The sequence below is a fragment of the Hyaena hyaena genome, unplaced genomic scaffold, assembly GCF_003009895.1.
Source record: "Hyaena hyaena isolate Hyena2069 unplaced genomic scaffold, ASM300989v1 scaffold_332, whole genome shotgun sequence".
NCBI lineage: Eukaryota > Metazoa > Chordata > Mammalia > Carnivora > Hyaenidae > Hyaena > Hyaena hyaena.
The window spans coordinates 886,409-908,580 of NW_024080964.1; the positions used below are offsets into that span (position 1 = coordinate 886,409).

Genomic DNA, 22,172 nt, shown 5'->3' on the forward strand with positions numbered 1-22,172 from the left:
TGTCCAGCACACAGAAAAATGCAACATGCTCATGAACTCTCACATGTGACGGCAGCCAGATGCTTTCTCCAACTAGCTTGCAGAGAAACTGCATTTTTCTGGCTAACTTTAGTTTTCCAAGTTTGTTTGTGCACATATCAGGGGAGCATGAAATGGTATAAGAATCATCAGATTACTACCACATGTTAAAACTCAAAAGTTTGAAATCAAGAGTGCTGCTCTTGGCATGTTAGACACATATTCAAAGAACCTGAAAGATAGATATTTCAAAGTCTTCAGTGAATAGGAAACTCAGTCTGTATTTTTTAAATCGTTGCCTCTTACCTGGATAGCCAGTTTCAGTATCCTGTAGTTCTTTCCTGCCATGCCACTAAGTGTACATTACTTTAAATAGTTAAAACATGGCAGCAAATGTGTCTAGAATACAGAATATCCTAGGGTATCACTGCCTTTAACAACTGGAATGCTCTAGATCTGCACTGTCCAACATGGCAGCTGCTAGTCATAGTTGGCTACTGAGCACTTAAAACACAGCCAGTTTGACAGAAAAACTACACCCTGATTTCTACTTAAGCTTGATTGATTTAAAATGAAATAGCCCCACGTGTGGCTAGGGTCCACTGTCATAGATAGCAGAGTTCTGGATTATTCTAGATTATAAGAATCTAGTTACTCAAAGTGGTAGCCTGCAGGCTGGAGAACTGACCAGAACTGCCACACTGCCCCAGCTGGAAATAATGAATTTCTGGGCCTCGATTAATTTTATAATTCAAGAGCTCTTCTGCCAAGTGCTCTGGATCGCCTTAGAAGCAAGGAAGGGAGGGGCTAAAGGGAGACGTACCTCCTGACAATCTTGCAGGAATTTCTGAAGATCCCGGTTGTCCTTCAATCGCATCAGAAGCTCACTGGCTGCCTCACGATTCTTCCTATGTCTGTTTACGATTATAATAAAAATAACTTAAAAAAGGAAACAAAGAATCTTGAAATACCAATTTTACAATGCCTTTCCTGGGTTTCTATATATGATGACAGCAGTACGCCTGTACAGTTTTCATTAGGTCAAAAAGATAAACGAGAGAATTTAGCATCCTCCAAATGAGTAAGCCATGGTACAAAACCTAAATACCTGCCCAAGCCACAAGACACACAGAGGATGCTGTCAAATGAGCTGTATAAATCCAGTGCTTCCTAATCTGGTTCTGGGGGGGGGGGGAACGACTCTGAGCATGCACTGTGTACAATTCTTCATCTGGGGCACTGCAGGAGACTCTGAAACTTACCTTCAAGGAACTGGGATAAGAAAATATAGACAATCATACAACGGGCTTTCAATTAATGTCTCCTAGATAAGTATTTTCCCATCTTGAGAAAATACTCCCTCCAAAGGATAATTAACCAAGAATGAAACTTTTGAGACCTGTGAGATTATCTAGCTACTAAATCCCACTTTATTAACAGGTAAGGGTTACCAAGGTTTAATTTAGCTAAAGCACAAAATCTAAAGCAAAATTGCTAGGAGCTGCTGAATCGGTAAACAACAAGGGAAATGGGGTGCTCACTCCCCAGCCTGAATGTTCCCCACGGGGCCTCTTCGCACATACCGCTGAGGTGCCAGAACTTAGCAGCAGACTTCCTTCATGCGCCCAGTGGCTTAGGCTCACCGGAGATGGTGAAGAACAGCTATGCGAATGCTGGGAGTGCCAGGAGAAGGACGGCCTTGCCACAGTACGGTGGCGAAAGGGGAGAGCCACAGCACAGTTAGAATCAAGCAGCATTGCTCTAATAAGGCTTCTCCGATATTCTCGAGGAACCTAAGCCAGCCGGCCAGTCTCAGAGAAGAACATTAACTGCGGCAGAGGAGGACGCTGGGTTTCCATTCTAACTCTCAAAGTCATCTCCTGCTTCATTTGCCTGGGTGAGGTCTCTGCTTTGGCCCCCGTGCAGGAGGAGGAAGACCATGACCTGATTCTCTACAATGCCTAGAAAGAGCAGCTCAGGGAGCACTAGCTGCTGACTGACTTTTAAGAACCTTCCTCGGGGGCAAGAAAGATCATACAGCCACGCCGTGGATCCCACGGGCTCCCAGTGAGTACTGGTAGAGTAAGGGACCACAGCAACACTGCCACTACCATGTGCATGGGAAGCGGAAGGAAATGCTCTTGGCTCCTACAGGACAGCTGGAATGATATGAGTGGAAGGAACAATGCCAAGTGTACACTAATCACACAGAATGACTTTCTCTCTCTCTTTTTTTTTTTTTTTTTTTTTTAGCTGAAAGGGGTTATATAGGTGCAGACACAGGGATCTTAGTATGTTTAATCACTTAGGTAAAGTACAAAAATAGAAAAATACTTCTTAAATAATGCATGTTCACTGGCGCTGATTAGAAAGCAAAAACTAAAAAGGTATGTGCTAGGGGTGAGATTCATGGTTGTAGCTTCTCCTCCAACGTTTTTAACATGCTGTTGCTTTCATAACAACAAAAACTAAAGGCCACAAACTCCTAACTGCAAGGAGATCCTTTCTCAGATACCAAAAATTAAAAAAAAAATTACTTAAAGACTGTTAGTATACTTGGGCTAGAGCAATTAGGTGTCTCAAAAAGTGGGTAGGGAAGGAATGTCTAAAAAAAGTTTTCTAAGCCCCTGAAACTCAAATTCCAGTCACTAATTGTAGGGAGTTTTAGAATATAAAGCCAATCTTCGGGAGGAAGGTAATTTGAGTTGGAGTCAGCACAAAATCCAGGAGTTCCAGCCTTTAGTCAGAGGGCTTGAATAAGAGCATCCTAATCCCTTCCACAGCATCACATCCAAGTGCTCAGAAAGCAAGGAAGAACCAGAAACTGACAGCTATCGGAGGAGATACATCCTTGAAGCTCAAGGCAATAGTGGAAATAAAAATAACTTCAAATACTGGGAAGACTCACCAAGACAGAAGCAACCAGACAGAATCCTGCATGTATCTTACATATTGAAGTCACACATATACAGCAGACTTCTGTCTGGCCAGTCTTTCTCTTCTAGTGGGACCAGGAAGAAGGGAAAAGCCAAATGGTGCCTTAGGCCCCGTGTCCAAATGACACTGATCTACGAGAGGGTATGATGATGGCTTCGAAGGGATATGCGCTCTGCAGTGCAAAAACAGCTACATGGGCAGTGGACACGGTTGCTGACTCAGAGAACCCTCGAGAGAAGTCAGTGTGGCTTCACTGCTCACCAGTGGTAACCAATGGCATTCAGAGAAGGCCTTTCAAGGTTGGATCATCCATTTAATTGTAGGGAAGGACCATCTAAAACTTGGCCATAGTTTTCCCACAGTCCTAAGGGTACTCTTTGTTTGGGTCAAGGCTAAGTCTCTTGCTTTGTTTCCATCTCTCACCTCCTCTCCCTATAACACAACTCAGAAGCTCCTTCATCCTGAGGCAGATACTGCTGGGTCTAACTCTGGTTCTTGTAAGTAAAGAACCACAGCTGCTTAAGTAAAACAGATGGATAATATGTAAGCTTATTTTCCCGTGTGAGATAGAGTCTGGCTTTATGAAGCTGGATCCTGTTTCCTTGCTCTCCCAGTACTGCAATGTTTCTGGAACTTCTTTCAAGCCAGGAAGCTCACCCAGGCACACCCCTGGGACGGGCTTGGACAGCAGGCTACTTTCCACCGAGGCATGAGCACTTTAAAGGTCACTTGTACCCCACCCACATCTGTTAACAAAACCAGTGTCTTTGTTCTGGTACTTTTTCATTTCAACAAACTCAGTGATCATCGACAAGATTTCCAGAACATAAGCCCATTATAATGATTTTTGGATTTTATGGAAATTGCTTCACAACAGCATCAAAAAGTTTCTGGACAGGGGGTAAGATCTGAAGATTTAGATATTTATACTTAGCTTGTGCCCCCACAGCACCTGGAATTCACATATTTGTGTATTTTGATAACAGACAAGTATCTTCTGGGGTCAGTTTTTGATCTTGAGGCCTCTGGAGATATTAAAGTGAAACCAGAATTCATTTAACATCAGCTGAGGACAGCATAGACCTCCTGGGGGCAGATCAACAGAAAGCCCCCTCTCCCTTCCATCTTTCTTACATTTATGGATAGTATTTTCCATTTCTTGTGGTTTTTTTTTTTTTTTTTTTAAGTAGGCCCCTCGCTCCGTGTGGAGCCCAACAGAGTACTTGAACTCATGACCCTGAGCTGAGATGAAGAGTCAGATGCTTCACCAACTGAGCTACTCAGGCACCCCTCCATTCTTCCTCAAGACAAAAGTCCTAAGAAGGCTTTGGAACCCCAGGAGCTCAGGTTCCAAATCAAGGGCAAAAGGAAGGTTAAACCACAACCAAGGGCTGCTGAAAAGTTCTCTCATATGCAGGAGTCTACACTCTTGACAATGTCACCTGCTTCCAACAACCCCTCAAAGCTGAGGCACCAGGGGACATATAAATACACGCAGGAAACTGCACGGCGGCAGCACGTCTGCCTGGAAGCACGTGTCCCTAACGGCCAAGCCCGCCTTCAGGAAACCAGCTGTGTGCATCTGATACAGATGAACATGAGGTATTATATTTACAAAATAATTGGAGACTTAACGTCAGGAAAAAAGGAAATTCTTTTTCTCTAAGTTAAGAATACCTGGCTTAATCTGTATTTTTCACACTCACTCAAGGGTTTGGTGGAGGGATTTGTTTTTTCCTTTTTTGTAGCTGTTTGAAAAGCAACAGATACAAAATTATGATTTTTTTTTTAATGTTTTATTTATTTCTAGGAGAGAGAGAGCGTGAGCAGGGGAGGGTCAGAGAGAGAGGGAGTCACAGACTGAAACAGGCTCCGAGCTGGCAGTCAGCACAGAGCCAGACGCGGGGCTCGAACCCACGAACTGCGAGATCATGACCTAAGCGAAAGTCAGACGCTTAACCGACTAAGCCACCCAGGCGCCCCCAAAATTATGATTAATATATGTCATACCCTATTCAATAGTAGCACCCTCAGAATGTATGGTTGAGGCTCTGAATCAGTGAAAAAAACAGACTGGAAGTGCTAAAGCCAAAAGCTGAATCTTCATGGGGAGGGAAGAATCTCCCCTTTCGCCCCATCTGATAAAAAGTTAATCTGGCCCAAGGTCCCACGAGACCCTCTTGGACATGGTAAGCAAGGAAACGCTCTAAGCAAGAAGTTCTTCCTTTTCACTGCTCTTGAAACTCAGAAAAGCCACCCTGAGGAAGAGCTGGTTTCTCGATGATGTCAGTTTCATAATGAGCCCTTAAGAATCCAGCCCAAACTGGGACCACAGAAGATGGGTTAGAACAGAGGCTAGAAGGCAGACGGGCCAGACCAGAACCAGCCTGTGCTGGTGCATTCAGATCTTGATCTGCCCTGACCTCCCACTTTAGTAACCACCAAGGCACAGTGAGAATTAAGGTACAAACAAAGCACACTGGCCTTCAGTCAGGGGAAAATTCTTTCAGAACTGCAAATAAATGAGTAAACAAATAAAGATAAAAGAAGAGCATCCAATCTTGGAGATGCCTTGGCAGAAGAGGAAAAGGGCTTTTCTCTCATCATGAAAAAATCCTATTAAGGTATTATCCAAGCCAATTTTCTCAGAAGGGTCTGATAACATTCCTTTGTGGCTCTGCCTGGTACCGCAGGACAAGGAAACCTCGCTCTCCTCCCTGCTGCCTCTGGAAAGATCTCATGTGGATGAAGGAGAACATAGGCTTTGCTGGGGAAATGTGGCTCTCAGAGTCCCACCAGATAACAGGCTACACATCAACTCTCTAAGGGCATGGCTCGTATCCAACTGCTACTTGGCATCACAGCGGCTCTTATAGATCTTTGATTTAGTATTAGTTTGGCTTCTCAAGGCTTCTTTTCTTTTGTGGACACCTGTACATGCCTGACCAGGAGAACCACATTTCCAGGCAGCTATGCAATTGCTCACTGATTTTCTATGAGGCAAGCAAATTTTCTGATAGGTAAATTGCCAGGCCCCCATACTACGCCCACTGGGAAATTTATACCCAGTCCCAAGAACATCTGGCCAGTGATTCAGAGGCTACTCTGAATACTAATCTGAATTTAGTGTTCCCAAGGTGCCAGACTCCCTCAGACATCGGAACACTGTACCTGTCATCAATGGAGTCCACCTTCTCCTGGATGCGATCCGAGTTGATGTTTCCATCGCTCACCAGCCTCCGGCCTGTCTCCACGACAGCATTGATCTTCTCCTCATTGGCATCCATGGTGGTCATGAAGTCCTCTTGTTTTTTAATAGCTGCTTCTGCTCCTTCCAAGGTAGTAGGCATTTCGGTATGGGCCAAAACATATTCCTTTTTCAAAGAGAGAAAACCAAAATCACAGCAGGATATTATGAAATAGAACTCATTTTCAGAATAATGAAAGCAGTTTCCTATATCCTGAGTTTCTGTGTAACATACTTCACAACACTTGCTTCATTATTCTTAAATAAAATAATCTATTGAATCAAAGAAAACAATAGGTTGGGAGAGAAAAACACCTAGTGGGACCCCATAAGGAATTAAATTTTTCCCTAAATTGAGTGGGGACAGTAAGCAAAGGTTTGTGCATCAGCCACCAGGGTCCTCCATGTGCTCATGAAGGCAGTAGCGACAGTCTCTTCAAACTCTCTTTAAAAAGAGAGATTACAACCCTGATGGTGGCCAACATCTTTAGCTGTTTTTCTGCTTGAATTTCTGACTCAAGGTCCCTGACTCTTCCACCAGAGCAAGGAAAACAGAACCATTTGCTCCCCTTCCAAAAAAAAAAAAAAATAGGAAAGAAAATCAAGTAAACTGCCTCTGCACAGGGTGCCTTGAAGCAGTGGCCTGCTCTACGAGGAAGGAAGCAAAGGCAGTGAGCAGAGGTACCTGGTTGTTAAGGAAGGCCTCGGCCTGCTTCGTGTCCCTAAGGAACTGCTGGTAGGCATGTGACTGGGAGAGGAGATTCTGCCTGTTCTCCCACATTTTGTGCAGCTCATTCCACCCAGTGTCCAGGGCCTGCAGCCGCTGCCGCAGAAACATGTACTGGGCGTCGGTTTGTCCCTGGGTGACCATCTCACCCATGTCCCTCATCTTCTGGTAGTCCTCCTCGTAGTTGTCGATCTCGTTTTTAATGTTCTCGTGCTGTGTGAGGAGCTTCTCCGCCTCAGTCAGGGTGTTGGGCATGTCCTCGGAGGCGATGGCCGTCTGGGTGCGGGAGAGCCAGGACTGGAAGTCGTCCAGGTCCCGCAGGAACTGCTGCAGCTTGCTGGCCTCTCCCAGGGAGGCCTCGCGGTTTTTCAGAGTGGTCTTCATCTCCTCCCACACGTCGCTGATCTCGGCCAGCCGAGACAGGATGGCCTGAGCCTGGTCGGGGTGCTCGGACTCGAGCTTCTCGGCCTCTTTCTGCAGGTCGCTCAGCTTTGCCTCAATGGCCACCAGGTCCCGCTCCATGCCTGTCAGCTTGCGCTGCAGGGCCATGACGCCAGCCAGGTCGTTGCCCAGGTCCTGGGTGGACTCGATGACCTTGGTCTTCTCTCGAATCCAGGATTTGGTTTCATTGCACTCAAGGTGGTAGTTCTGTATGCTCAGAGCAGAGAGAAGAGCGTCCTTCTTCCTGTCGACCAGCTCTCGGAACTGACTCCACCTGTGAATGCAAGGCCATGGAGAGAGAGCCATGTAAGTGACAGGTGACAGCCCACAGCTGGACAGGGACATTAACTGCAAAGGACAGAACTGTCATTTTTTTTCTCTTCATCTCATCTAGGAATACACGCTTTTTGGACAATCATCTCACTTTGTACATGGACATCATATATCATCAAAACAGCTCAGGGACACAATATAATCTGGCAAAAACCTGTCGTGAAGAGGCACTTGTTTAAAGAGCTCCAATGTGAGTAGTGACAACACATCTGTCCCCCAAAGATTCAACTACTTCTCCGTAACTGCAATCCATATATATATCCATTTTACTCATCTCTGAACTGCATCTAAAGAACATTTTCCAAACCTAATACCTGGCAGTAACCTTCAGAGCCAAGGCCACCACATCCTAGTCGAATGTGTTTATGCAGCAGAAAGATGACGGGGACAAAGGTCTAACTCGATCATCAGGACTTTCACTGGCCAATAGGTCTAAAACATGCTAAAACCCTGTCCCAGAAGGATTAAGATTAAAAGGGACAGTAGAGGTGCGACCTTGATGCCGTGGGGATCCATGCTGGGCACAGGCCTCACACTAACATCCTAACTTCTGATGTGGGGGCGGGCAGGGGCCAGGCTGCCTTGCATGACATCATCCCAAAAGACACTTCTTGCAAAACCAGTGGATGTTGAAAGGCAGACGCCAATGCTGTGACATCAGTGCCATGATACCAGTGAACCTTTGTGGGAAATTCCTGACAGCAAGGCTCAGTAAGCGACCTTGCCCTCCATGGCCCCGCACACTGCTGGTTGCACGCTCACCTCGTGTTGAGTTTGTCCTGCTGGGCTTTGATCTCCTTCTCACTCGGGTGGCCACTGTGCATGAGCTGTCGTGCAATCTGGTTCACCACTGCGACCCGGGAAGCCTGGTTGTTCATTTCAGGCTCAAGGCTCTCGAATCTGGAAAGGCAGTTCAACAGGATAGGTCACCCCCTTGGTCACATGTGGTGATGAGGGGCAGGCGGTGGCCCCAGCGCTGCTGGCAGCTCTCACACTCACCTGTGCTGGATGACTTCCAGGTCCTCCAGCTTTTCTGGGATCTGCATGTTGTTGAGCCACTGTTCCTTCTCGTCAATCCAGAGCTCGCAGGCATCAGCCTCACTGAACATCTTGTACAAGGCCAGGGTGTCCTGCAGCGCCTGCTTCCTCAGCCGCGTCAGTTCTGCCACCTCCTTGTACCGTTCCTCGATGCCCGACAGCCGGCCTTTCACGTCTGGAGACTCGGCGTGCTCCTGGGGGAGGGCCCCGGCCTGCTCGTGCAGCGTGTCGATGGTGGGCCTGTAGTTGGCGATCTCCTCTGCCACGTCCTTGTGTTTCTTGACCAGAGACTGCGTGGAGTACTCGTCGTGGCCCACATCGTTGCTGGAGACAATCTTGAGGATGTCCAGCATCCACGCATCGATGTCGTCGGCATCTGCCTGGAACTGGTGTAGCAGCGAGGCCTCCTCCAGGCGCTTCTTCCGGATGGCTGAGAGCTGCTCCAGGTTGGCCCACTGCTCCCGGATGTAAAGGATCCGCTCTCGGATCTTCTCTGACCCGAAATGCTCCTCCGCGATCATGTCTTCACCTTCTTTGATGGCCTGCTCGAAGTGGCCACTGCGGCCACTCATCTCATCCTCGAATGCCCGGTGCTTGCTGAGCAAGCGCATGACGCTGGTCAGGTCCTTCCCGTAATCGTCAGAGGACAGGATCTTCTCCTTCTCCCGTATCCAGCCCTCCTCTTCTGCCATCTCCCAGAAGAACTTCCAGAGGCGACGAGACTCTTCCAGTCGAGCCCGGCGTTCAGCCGCCAGCTGGCAGAGTTCTTGGTAACAGAACTCCATGTGGGCCACACGGTCTCGAATCACCTGAGGGTCGCAGGGCTTGTAACCTGTTTAATGTCAAGGAAGGAATGTGGGGGTATGACAGTTTAGCAGAAAAAGGGCAGCTACATTTGTCAAATAGAAGGAACACAACCAAGTCCTTCCAAACATCCTCTCAACAAGGATATGTACAAGCAGATGTCAAAAGGCCATGAGATGCTTGAGCAGCCACACCAGGGTGTTGGTATGCATCAAATGTGCAATAAGTGACCAAGTCTAACTGCCCAATATCGACACTCAAAACCAAGCAGCACATGAGTATCTAAGGAAAACCCTTGTCCATTTCAGAAAAGCCAGATAGAGTTACATAAAGTGTCCAATAGGCCACCCCAGTGCATCTCGTGTGCCCACGACGTGATGGCAGACAGACCCACCAGGAACCTACAATGGCACAGTAACTTCAAGAACCCTGCTGGCACACATAACTCATCTACTGCTATACAAATGGATCTCTGATGATGAGGAAGTCATGTCTGCAACAGGCCATCCTCACCTTCCCCGTCTGTTGCGAACTTCTGGGCAGAGGCATTGACACCTCTCACCCGCTCTGCCTGGATGCCAATGTCCGCTTCAACCAGGGCGTGCTTCTGTAACAGGTCCTCCACGCCAAGCAAGTGCTTGCCATAGTCTTGAGACAGTAATAGCACCTGTGCACCAGACAAAACAGAGAGGACATCTGTGCACACAACCTTGACTTCAGGGTCTCATCCTCTTGAGACATGCTGAGCCAGCAACCACACTGCACCCTCTCTCCAGCCACCCTCCCTCTCTGCATATCTAGGGGAGAAGGACAAATAAATCGGAGCAAAATCAAACAAACCAGAAGCTTTCATCAGGACAGACGTGATAAACCAAAGGTGATTTAGCCTGGAATAAGCAGGTCACAACTACACTAAGAACAAAATAGAAAAAAAAGAAGCGGTGGGAACCGGTATGGCAGGTAACCTGGAGCTCAAAGACTCTATCCAAAAAGATAAGAGATAAAGGTCACAGAGTTATTTCACTTCAAGATTTCACTTCAAAGTTTAAAGAAATCTCCCATACGTTGTGGACCCCTCAAATCAATCTTTTTCTCAGTTAAAAGCTTACTGTTTTGCCTCTGAGATATTTCTATCATCAATGGGAGAAGAATCTAGTTGAAAGCTTACAAACCACATCTTTAACCAAATAAACACAGGGTCATGCTTCATGCTTAGAAGGGCCTGAGCAATTTCTTTGGTTTAAGTTCGAATCCACTAACATTTTCTTTTCTTTCTTCCATCAGCTCAATTTGGGGGCCTCATCTGACCTCCTCTCCAGATGGAACTTCTACTTCACTCCTACTTCTGAGTTAAGTCTCTGGCCCAAAATCTGAACTATAACGTACAACATGATTTAAATGAAAAGCACCTCCCTGCTAGATTTTATGAACACTTCTACTTTAAAAGGTCAACACAGACCACACTTGAGAACATAATAAACCTCGGACAGTAAGAGGGCAAACTGATGGTAGGAGGTGACCCTGCCCCTCCGCCAGGAACAGTTCAAGAGGTGAGGCAAAAGGCGAAGGCTTATATCCCGTGAAGGAAATCCCTTGCCCAAGGTCAGCTTGGGAACACAGTGTGCTGAGATAAAGGGGGTTTCACTGGACTAACAAACTGCCTTGTTCCATTCTAGATATGAAGCTAAGTGCCTTCCAGCTGGGGGACTGCGTGACATGGACAAGCATTTTACCTCCTGCAGCAGAGAACAGAAACAGTCATGGGGTTTGGGGACAAGGACAGGTCTCCTCCTGGTGGGAGGCAAGCTTGTAACTCTATGCTCAGGGCTGTCCAGTGAGGAAGGGGAAGCACAAACTGGCACAGGCAGTCACTTCGAACCAGCTCCGTCCTATGATGTGTACACACATTACCACGCTTAGTCCTTACGGCAATGCACTGAGGTAGGTGGTCAGTGCCGTCTCCACTTAGAAGCACAGAAAGGAAGCTCAAGAAGACTACACAGCTCCAGCACTGCCAACTGGTTGGTCTCAACTGGTTCCCAACCTGCACTCTGCCCACCCTGCCCACCACTCTCCCACCTGCCCACATTACCTTCCCGGGTCCCTCCCCAAACTAGAGCCACTCACATACATATCAATGAGATGGAAAGCTAGGTCAACTCTCAAGGATCAAAAACACAGAAAACCATAATTTGATTGATTCTCTACTGTGGAAAAGATCTATATTAAGTCTAAGTCACCGTAGCTGACCTCTAGCTACAGAACTGGTCTTTAATACAACTTTTTCACACTTGACATCCCATTTAACTCTTGAACTAACAATATTCCCACCGGTAATGTGCCCCTCCCTGTGGCTTTACAGACAGGGCAGTTAGACCAGTGGCATGCAGTATGCTGTGGGGTCAGCGGGTGGGTCCCAGAAAAGGGAGGCCCCATTGCATCCGCTCTGGCCTCCTTTCACTCAAGTTCTACCTTCATTTCGTCCATCCAGTCCATAATGTAGAGCATTTCCTGGAATATCTTTTGCAGCCCCAGGTTCATCTCAAGACGCTGCCTCCGGGCCCTGAGCAACTCCAGCAGGTACTCCCAGAGCCGGATGACATTGTCTTTCCTTGCTGTGATGCGCTTGATGTCATGGTAGTTCTCCGCCTCGAGCTCCCTGGCCACTGCTACCACTGCCTGCACACGTTCCTCATATGCGGCAATGTCTGTCTCAATGGCCTCATGCTTTTTCGTGGCGGCCTCAACAGCAGGAAGGTCAAAACCAAAGTTGTCCTATAGAGAAATGGAAGGAAAAAACACCACAACATAAAAAAAAGCCATCCAGCTGGAGCAAAGAAACAAGGACAGAGGATGAATCCTGAACACCATCTCTGGTGCTCCTGAGGCCACAATGACTTGAGCCCCGTCAGATGCCAGTCTGTCTCTGCCCTCTTTAGGGCACTTATAACACCTTGCTCGAGCTAGGATGCCCTTTCCAAAGCCAATCAGCAACTTCTCATCGTACAGTAGGGTCCAAGCTCATATCTAGCACCTTATGCTTATGTGACTGGAGCAGGTGATAGTGTGTGTCATGCCAAGAAGAAAAGAAAGCCACTTTTATTTCATGACCAGTCTAACTGCCTTGAATGTCAGATGATCAAAGATGGAAGGTAAGAGAAATTTCTAAAAATTATATAAATGTGAGTAGTTCACACTCACTCAATGGCTCTAAACAAACTGCTTGAGCTGCTTTCAAATCTATGACAAATTAGATAAACAGAAGACAAAGTGTATTAGAAAGGATAAACATCCTCTTCATGGGAAGTGAGCAAGAGGGCGCGAGTTACTTCAGAGTAGTGGGTGTTGATAAGCGGCTGTCCTGCTGCCCTCAGGAATGGTCTACATTTCTAGATGACCCCAGGAGTGGTTCCCCGAAGAGGGTCTAGAGCAGAACCTGAGACACCAGACGCTGGTTTTCGCTCAGCCAGGTCTCCCTCATAGCTGCCTTGCGATCGAATCTGCGGGCGAGCTGTTCCAGTTTCTCCTGTCTAATGAGCTCGTTCCGCAGGGCCAGTTCTCGCTCATGTTCCGCTTTTTCCAGTCTTTCCCAGGCCTGCAGAGGTGAAAAAGAACAGTTTCCTGCAGTGTTCAAGGAACTTTCCTTGGCTACAGCCAACTGCTAATATTTCTCAAAAAGACCTGAGAACTTAAAAAGGACATCCTGTTTCCACCCTCACAGACTCTTAAGCCTTGAGAAACAAATCGTTTTCTCTCAGTGTAGCTGCATGGGAACACTCTCTCCTGTCTTTATCTAAAGGTTCTGTTATATTTGGAAAACAAAACAGGGTAGATAGTGAGCAATATAACTAATTTATAAATCTCTTACTTTGAGAGGAAACAAAGTACTATCTTTAACAGCTCTGATCACATAAAAATGACAAATCATTTTTCTCAGAAAATCATATTATGAATCTTTCACCACAAACCGGGCCATTTGTTGTTTTTGTTGTTGTTGTTCAACATTTTATTTATTTACCTAATCTTTATGCCCAACGTAGGGCTCCAACTCAACCTGAAGATCAAGAGTCGCACACTCCGCCGACTGAGCCAGCTAGGCACCCCCCAGGTCCTCTGCTTATTTTGTACCTCTTGTTTTTAGTTCAGACCTGTGAGCATTTTTTCAAAATCCTCATCAAAAGTGCACATTAAATTCATTTCTATGAAATATATCTTACATTAAAAAATATTATAAAATAACCTAAATGTGTACCACTGACCACGGCTCTACATTTTTCAAATTTCTACTTGGAAATAATACACACTGTGAAATTCTATCATTACAGAGAAAACAGGTCAATGGTGGAAACTTTTGAACAGCTTCTCTGATAGAAACAGCCCAAATCTTAAGCTCAAACCTCTAGAGATTCTAGATATATGAAATAAGGTTTCAAGTTCCCTCTTCTGCAATTTAAAGATGCTGGAGTTGGGGCGCCTGGGTGGCTCAATTGGTTAAGTGTCTGACTTTGGCTCGGGTCATGATCTCGCAGTTTGTGAGTTTGAGCCCTGTGTCAGGCTCTGAGCTGTCAGCACTGCTTCGGAGTCTGTGTGGCACTCTCTCTCTTAGCTCTTCCCTCGCTCTCTCAAAAAATAAACAAACATTTAAAAATACATACATAAATGAGAGTAACAAGGAGACAATGAATCAAAACCGGTTTGATAAAATCTAACATTCCCTCCCCAAACTCTAACAGACTAGCTCACCTCAAGTATTTGTTTGACCCCCTGCAAAACCCCAGATACCACTGTCACTCTTCAATTCAGCAGGCTGGGGCAGACCCTTTCAGACTGCCCCCTTGGCAATAAAGACCTACAACCTGAAGCAGTAAAGAAGGTCAAGGCCCAAACAAGACCAGATGGATTGGCTTTACCTTGTTAATGTCAGAGATGAGCTTGCCCTCCCGGGGCATGTAGACCTTCTGATTGTTGGCCCTCATCTTGCTCTGAATAGTAAAAAGCAGCACTTCCAAGTTCCCCTTTTCAGTGAACCTAAGCACAGAAAAAAATATACATATGCTGTCCTTTCAAGGAAAAAAATTCATTTGCTTTTGGAGAAAAAAACATTTCCCAGAGCCACACGACTTTAAAAGCCATTTATCTCCGGTCGGAATTATGTGCAACTCAGGTTAGAGAAAACGCAGTAGTTTTTGGGTATTACAGACCTCAAAAAAATGCACCCAACTGTGGAATTTTGGTGGGGTTGGTTGGCTGTTGTTATTGAGATTTATGGGGGCATACAGTACCACTCCTTTATTAATTACTTCATTCCAGGTTTAGATTATACATCCTTGAAGATGGACTTCAGAGAGCACACCTGAATGCATTTAACAAGAATCACTTCTAATGACTACCCAGTGTAACTTTCAATGGGTTTTCAGAGACCATAGCAAGGAATTTTCAATGGAGCAGGTTTATGGAAAAAGGAGGCATGACTTTCCAACTATAAAAAGGGATAAGGTCCAAAATCATTATCTGAGAATTAGAATTTTCAAAAAGAAGTGAAAAATCAAATTTAGGGGAAGCGAATGCTGATCTGAACAGACAGATATAAAACCATTTATTATCTGTCTTTATTCAACAAAATGTGAGTATTTACACATTTTGCTACAGACTTTTCAGTAGGCCTGACAATGGGTTACTGCCTCAGGTCTACTGGGAGTCTTATAATAAACAATATCCATGCACTCAGCTGCTTCTCTAAAAATCCAAAGAACAAGGAATTCTGGAACACATCAGGCACAAGAGTTTGGTATAAGGGACCTGTACTATTTCTTAGAATTCTCACGTATCACGTATACCAAACCAGGGGCACAATCCACTGGGAAGGGCTCACAGAGGGCATGGTTTGTAATAAAGCTCAGCCACTCAGGGTCAGATGTAAAGGAGAAGAACAGGCCACTGGTGATAGGCATTCATTAAGTGAGGAGATCACGTTAAGTCAGAAGGCAGGGGTCTGTAGTGCAATCGTCTCTCTTCCCACACTAATGGTAACACATTCCAATCTACATCTTACTTGGGTGGTTTTTCCACAGTGCGGTAAGTGTTAAATGCCTGAAGCTGTTGTTGAACCCCAACCAGAGAATTGGCAAATTTGCGATTGTTCAAGATAATGATGGTTTGTTCAATCCACTCCAGAAGGTCAGAGGCAAGTGACTCATACTTTTCAATCATTTTTTCTGTTTCAATAGCATTGTCAAGCACCTGTAAACAAGAGTTAGAAAAATGGAAAAGATCATATTGCCAAGTAAGAAAAACATGATTATAACCCTACATGAGCACATGCACGCTTAATGACTGGCTTTGAAACAGTTCTCTGCTACTCTGGCCCAAGCATTTTAAACTAGGGGAACCACTTGTTAATAGGCACTCAGACTGTAGCCATATTTGTGAGCAATGACAGCTTAACTCAAGTGTAATTGGTTCTGTAACTTCCCAACCCACAGGCAAAGGGTTTAAGATTCTGAATGACTCCTGCCTCAGCTCCAAAATTCCCAGAAAAACAAAAAGGTATCTATTTTGCTTGGTCCTATCCGATGAATCTTCTGAGGTGTTCTGAAATACATGGTGGGTGAACATAAGCCAAATGAGAAATGAGAAGCATAACAGTGACATCTTTTCAACTGAATAAATAGGATCTCGTACCCATAATGTCAAGAGACTCAGATTTCCAATACCCAGTTTTCTGGTAAGGTGCTGGGGAGGAATGCCTCTGGGTCTGAGATGCCCCTCAAATCCCTCCCTAAACATTGTAGCTTTTCCCACCTCCAGTTACTCTTAGGGACAAAGAGGCTTCTGCCTCCTCTGCCACTAGAAGTGCCCACCACAAGCTGCTGCTGGCTGAACTGATGAGGGCGTGGGAGAACAGGTGCCCTGTGGCAGTACATTAAGACACAAGCTTTAATCATGTCTCACAACTTATAAAATTAGTGTGAACTCACCTTTCCAATTCGTTTACCTTCAACGGCCAAGGCCTTCATCTTAGAGAAGTAGTGGTAATAAGTCACCACATAAGTGATAATAGACTTCTCATCAGGGTGGTCCACACTGATATCTGTAACCCGGAGAAGATTTCCTTCAGTACTCTGCTCAGAGTGCTACCACCCAGGCAGCAGGAACAACCCAGAACAACTGTCCAACACTGACACAAGCCAGAGTCTTCAATTTTTATATTGAGAGTTCTGCCATCAGTGCGGTAATTACAAGGCTAATGAGGATGAACCTGTCTCTTTTATGATATGAATATTCATGAATGCCTTCAACTATTGCATTAAGGACAGAAGTCTTAAGAGACACAATCCTTTCTCTACAGGATCCCAAGTCACCAAGAAAACACATATGAGCAAAACTAGAGAAAAATGAAGAATACAGGAAGAATTGTTAGAATTCTTAGCAAAGTGGCTATTATCTAGGCACACCACGTTCATCTCCCTGCCCAATGCTACTCCCAAACTGGGTTGTGCTTCTTGAATCCTCATTTATGCCGATGCCACCTGAATTACTTCCAATCATTCAGTCTTTGGACATCTTTACCTTATTGTTACCTGTTATCCTGTTAGTCACCAAATCTGATTCCAGATGATTCTATTTATAGAGTCTTTATTGTCATTCATGGTTCAGACTCTCATGGTCACATAACCAGACCTGAAGTAACAGCTTCTTCATTGGGTTTCCCTACCACCCAAGTCACTTTACACACTGCACCTGGTTGATCTTCCAGAAGCACAGCTGTGAACACACTTTCTCCTAGCTCAAAATTACTCAAAAGTGCCCTACAATTTATAAATATAAAGTCTAAGCCCCCTAATCCTCAGCCATAATTTTCCTTCCTTTCATTCCATCCATCCATCCATCCATCCATCCATCCATCCATCCATCGAGTATTTATCAGGCTCCCTTAAGAGCTAACCACAGTTCTAGACATTTCTAACTCTATAGCCTATTTATTTTCAGGCATAATATGAACCAAACTGGACTATTCAAAATTCCGCTCCACACACTCCACAATTCCTAATATTCTTTCCCTTTGCCTAAGATGTCCTTCCCCACCCCATCACCTTCTCCCTATCCTTCAGGGTCCACTTGAAAAGTTACCACTCCAACATAGTTATTTCTGATCCCTAAAGTTAGAACTACTGTCTCTCTCCTATGTTCCCTTAAGGACTCTGTTTACATGGACACACAGTCCACTCTCTGCTAGGTACTTTACTCATACACATTTTCTTTGTTTTATAAGACTAAGTTCCCAAGGGTAGGAACCCTGTGTTCTCGTAAGCCTGGTGCTGCTCTGCCTCTCAAATTCCTGCTGTGTTGTCTTGCACAAAGTAGGGAGTCAAAAAGTATTCACTAAGGGAGGGAATAAATGCATGAAGATGGCAAGTGTTCGAGGTATGGCAATATGAGTGAAGTATTTAACTCAGGACAGATGTAAGAGAGAATATATAGAATGGCTCTTAACTGATAATCAGGCTCTTTTTCAAAATGCATTCACACATGTGCCTTCTATCTTCCTGGCACCTCTGTGTGAGACAGGATTGTCTCCCTTACTTTTAAGATGAGATCACTAGGACAGAGGGCAGGAAAGCTCCCTGCCCAGTGTCACCCAGGCAGCCATGGCAGTGGCGACCAGAAAAGCAGCTACCGTTTCCCCTCCAGAGTCCCTGTGGCCAACTCTGCACCTGCTCAGCCCCATCCAAGTATGCCCCAAAGAGAGAGAAATGGAGGAAGGCCAGAAAAAAATGCTGGTCCTGTACACAATATAATAAACAAAATGTCAACATGACTGGGAAGATGTGAGCAGGCAAAAACCTTGTGGTTTTGTAACTTATCTGCAATCACATCTTAGCTGATGGCTCTCCGGGGCACTGAACAACTAACAATAGCTAAGGACAACTAATAATCAAGATTAAACTGGACAAGTGACATCAACTGCCTTTTTTTAGCTCCTTGTCTTGTGATCTGGGAAACATCAATCCCCTTTTTCATACTGGGAAGTGATTAGAAAGATTAACTAATGGGCAAGTTATTAAAAAAAATTTGTCATCATGGTAGGAAAAAAAAGGTTATTTAGCAAAGCACAAAGAACTACAGCTAAGGAAGAATGTCCTCCCATAGTTTAAGGAGGGGTTCAAAAGGAAGATTAATCACACCCTAAGGAATTTTAGTTTTCTGTTTATACTAAGAAATCATTTAATGGGTTAGCACAAAGATAATTTTATCTCCGCTTCCTGTATAGTGAACTTATCAGTGAATCTGATGCATTGGAAAGAGCAAGCCTGCTTAGCAGCCTGATGACCTCAATCTGTCCTTGGGGAATTCAACTTCCTGTTCTATATTTGTAAGAACTTTAAACTTTCACTCATAGCTTTCTCTGTAATATTTGCTCACAGCTGAGAGCTGTGATCTAAAGCTCCAGCACTACAAATAAATCCTCTTAGATCTGAAATGCTTTTCAAAATAAGAAAAAGTACCTATGACAGCTCATGCTAAAATCCTAGAACTAGAATTCTGTGTTAAGTAAGGGAGCTATGGCCTGAGGGAATGCCCCACACCGGTCAACTCCATGTCACCTGCATTCAGTCTCTGGGGTCCTGCTGCAGGGACTGAGAGTGGAAAGAGTGGTTTCCGGCAGAAGCAGTCAGCCGTAAAAAGGGACTACAACTCTTAAGCCTTCTTCCACCCACATGTTCACCTTTCCTGATGCACCTTCTTCACTTAAGCTCTTCTTGCTCAAAGCAAATACTGCACAGCCTCCTACAAGCCCCCTTCCCCACCCTCCCCATGCCCAGTCTTGCACGCATTCATCCCAAGGCTGCTTGCCACCTCGAGATGAGAGTCAGTCAATGAGCATTCGCTGAGAGCCTATGTCAGGTTCTCTTCCTTGAGCACAGCTGCTAAAAACTTCCAGTGACTGCTGAATAACCTCTAAAAATGTTAACCTGTAGAGCCCTGACCCACCTTTCCAGTGGTACTTCCTATTATTACTCTAAACACCATTCCCAATGAACTGTTAGTCCCCAAACACATCTTCCTCATTCCTGGTTCCGCACCTCTGCTCGTGCAAGTGCCTCTGCCTAGCAAGCCCTCTCTTTCCCATCATGTTTAAATCATACTCATCTTTCAAGGCATTTTCAAATATAATCCTTTGCACAAATCCTCAAGTAATTCCCACACCAAAGTTAAGCTCCTCTTCCTTCAGTAATTCCCAAAGCACAAATAAAACAAAGTGACAGAAAGCAGATTTTATATTAGTTCCCCACTACTAGAGATGCTAACTGTCCCACCTTTCATCCCTCACGTCCTTACCTTCGGGATCCAATAGTTTAGTGAGGCCAAGGTGCTGCTCTGCCAGGTTAAATGCATTCTGCAGATTGTAGTGTGCATTGGATTTCTTTAATTTGTCGAAATCTATCAGGTCAGGCCTATGGAGAACAACAGTGGGACATGACAAAAACCATGGCTTGAAAACACATGTGACCAATGAAGCACAATCATTACTCCAAAAGTGGTAGAAATCACCCCTTAGCAGAGTAAAACTCTATAATACTATTTAATCATCAAACAATGAAACCTGATTTTTGAATAAACACTTCAAAGTTTATTAAGAGAGCTGGAGATAGATAATGGACAAACTTGTTTGTCTGGGAGAATTTACATATTCTTTCACATTTTCCTCACATGGAATGCAGGAATTCCCACTGCGGTGCAACATCTAAGGCAATGGATATGAGGATCAAAAGTCACCCAGATCTGCTAACAGAGGAGTGTCAACATTCAACCCCCAAATTGTTAGCATGATTTCTAAGGATCTGACTCACCGGTGTTTGTGGATTAGTGCATTGAAGGCCATGCCGTCCCTCCAGCTGGTGGTGAAATTGTGAATGTTGACGTTGGGGTACCTAGTAGAGACCAAGCACAAGAGAAGAACCAACAGAATTACCAAATAAAGATTTACAATTTCATGAAATGCAGCATTTAAGAAAAAGTTTATAAGCACTGTAAAAATGTTGAGGCAGTAAATGTCAAAGGACAATCAAGTCAGAACAAACACTGCTTCAAAATCAGCATGCTATAAAATAAAAATAAAATACACATCCACATAGCTTTTCTTTTTTGGTTAAGTCGACCAGCCAAAAGATTGTGAACTGTGTCCTAGATTTAAAAACTACGCTTAATGAGGAAAAAGTGACCACAACCCAGATGCCTCGAGGCCTCTTTACTTTCACTGGCCTTCTACTCTGACGGCAAAGACTCAGGACCCTGCAGTCACTGAGATCTGAATTCACATGCTACTTGGGGAGAGGGAACAGCTGGGATTCACATGACATTCAGCTTTCTTTCTTCTATCACTGACTTGAATAAAGTCTTATAAACCAAGTATCTCTGTGAAAAACTTCCTTATGTTTGAGACCTACCCCTCATCATTCAGCTATTCTGTACCATATTGGACATTACTAACTTCGTATCTGTGGTTGACTAAGGTTTATAACTAAGTTGATGCCCTTATTAGACATGCAGTCTTTATGAGCTTCATATTTACTGTTAATTGATCATGTCCATTAGTTGTAACTGTCCTCAAAGCATTCTGACAGTAACTCCAATTAACTTGGTACAAAATCAGTTCTAAGTACTACAAGCCCCAGCAATTTTAGTGAGCAACATAACAGGGGCAGTTCTCTAGAAAGTATTTTCACTAAAATTTCACTGAAAGAATAAAAGGAAGGAAAACAGAGACAGGATAATGTATACAGACTACTCTTAAGTTTATAACACAAAGTTCCCCAAAAGCAGCAAAAATTAAAGGGAGAAGAAAACCCACAACTGCTTTTTTAAAATATCATGGATGTGTTTCTTAAACATGGTTTCTGGGTTTTAAAATTCAAGATATATTGCTCTCTGAGCGTCCTTAACAAAGAGAGCGAAAGTGACTGCAGGGATGACAGGTCCAGAATAGGAATCAGAACTCCTTCCATGCAGTGAGCTAGCTGAAATGTCAGCTATCAACTGCCTATGAGCTAACAAGACTTCTTGGTGGAAGCAGTGGAAGAAGATACTTGTCAACACCTCAGAAGTGATGACTGCAGCAGAACCTGTCCTGGGAGCAGTGGCCCCTGATCCCCTGTGAGTTCACACTCACCCAGCTGTCTTCATCTGGCACCACAACAGCAATGCATCCTTGGCAGATTTCTTCTCTTTGTTGTCTTCAGTTTCTACGCTGATATCCTGGATCTAAGATTTACAAAGAAGTATGAGTCGAACAGATGAGTCAAGCTGCCTCATGACTGCCAGAGAAGAACAAGTCTTATAAATGAAGAATAAACTGCAGATCGCAACCTGGTCCAAAGACAACTGCTTTCCTCAAAGCTCACCACACGGAAACACCAACCAGGTTTTCTATGTTGTATGCAGGTAAGAAGAAGTGAAGGCTACTTAACCTGCAAGATGTCCCAGAACTACCCAGTGGGGGGGTCACTTCTAACTTCAAGATAGCCCATCTTTCCAACTGCAAGTCAGCACAGTGGTTCACAATATAAACAACGTGAATCTCATTAGATCTCAGAAATATACTTGGTTCAGTCTTTCATAACCAAT

General features: G+C 44.7%; 1 protein-coding gene across 3 annotated transcripts in view; it reads right to left on the minus strand.

The window, feature by feature from the left end:
- SPTBN1 (spectrin beta, non-erythrocytic 1) overlaps positions 1–22,172 on the minus strand; it is a 198,284-nt gene that overhangs the window by 36,262 nt on the left and 139,850 nt on the right. For all 3 annotated transcript variants that reach the window (XM_039249201.1, XM_039249202.1, XM_039249204.1), the window contains 14 exons: positions 21,718–21,809; positions 20,399–20,479; positions 19,887–20,002; positions 16,523–16,635; positions 15,598–15,785; positions 14,456–14,573; positions 12,982–13,140; positions 12,018–12,320; positions 10,059–10,212; positions 8,703–9,573; positions 8,466–8,603; positions 6,888–7,644; positions 6,127–6,329; positions 842–932 (listed from right to left, as the gene is read on the minus strand). In XM_039249201.1, the coding sequence (XP_039105132.1) occupies positions 842–932; positions 6,127–6,329; positions 6,888–7,644; positions 8,466–8,603; positions 8,703–9,573; positions 10,059–10,212; positions 12,018–12,320; positions 12,982–13,140; positions 14,456–14,573; positions 15,598–15,785; positions 16,523–16,635; positions 19,887–20,002; positions 20,399–20,479; positions 21,718–21,809 (3,384 nt within the window). The remainder of the gene's footprint in view (positions 1–841; positions 933–6,126; positions 6,330–6,887; positions 7,645–8,465; positions 8,604–8,702; positions 9,574–10,058; positions 10,213–12,017; positions 12,321–12,981; positions 13,141–14,455; positions 14,574–15,597; positions 15,786–16,522; positions 16,636–19,886; positions 20,003–20,398; positions 20,480–21,717; positions 21,810–22,172) is intronic.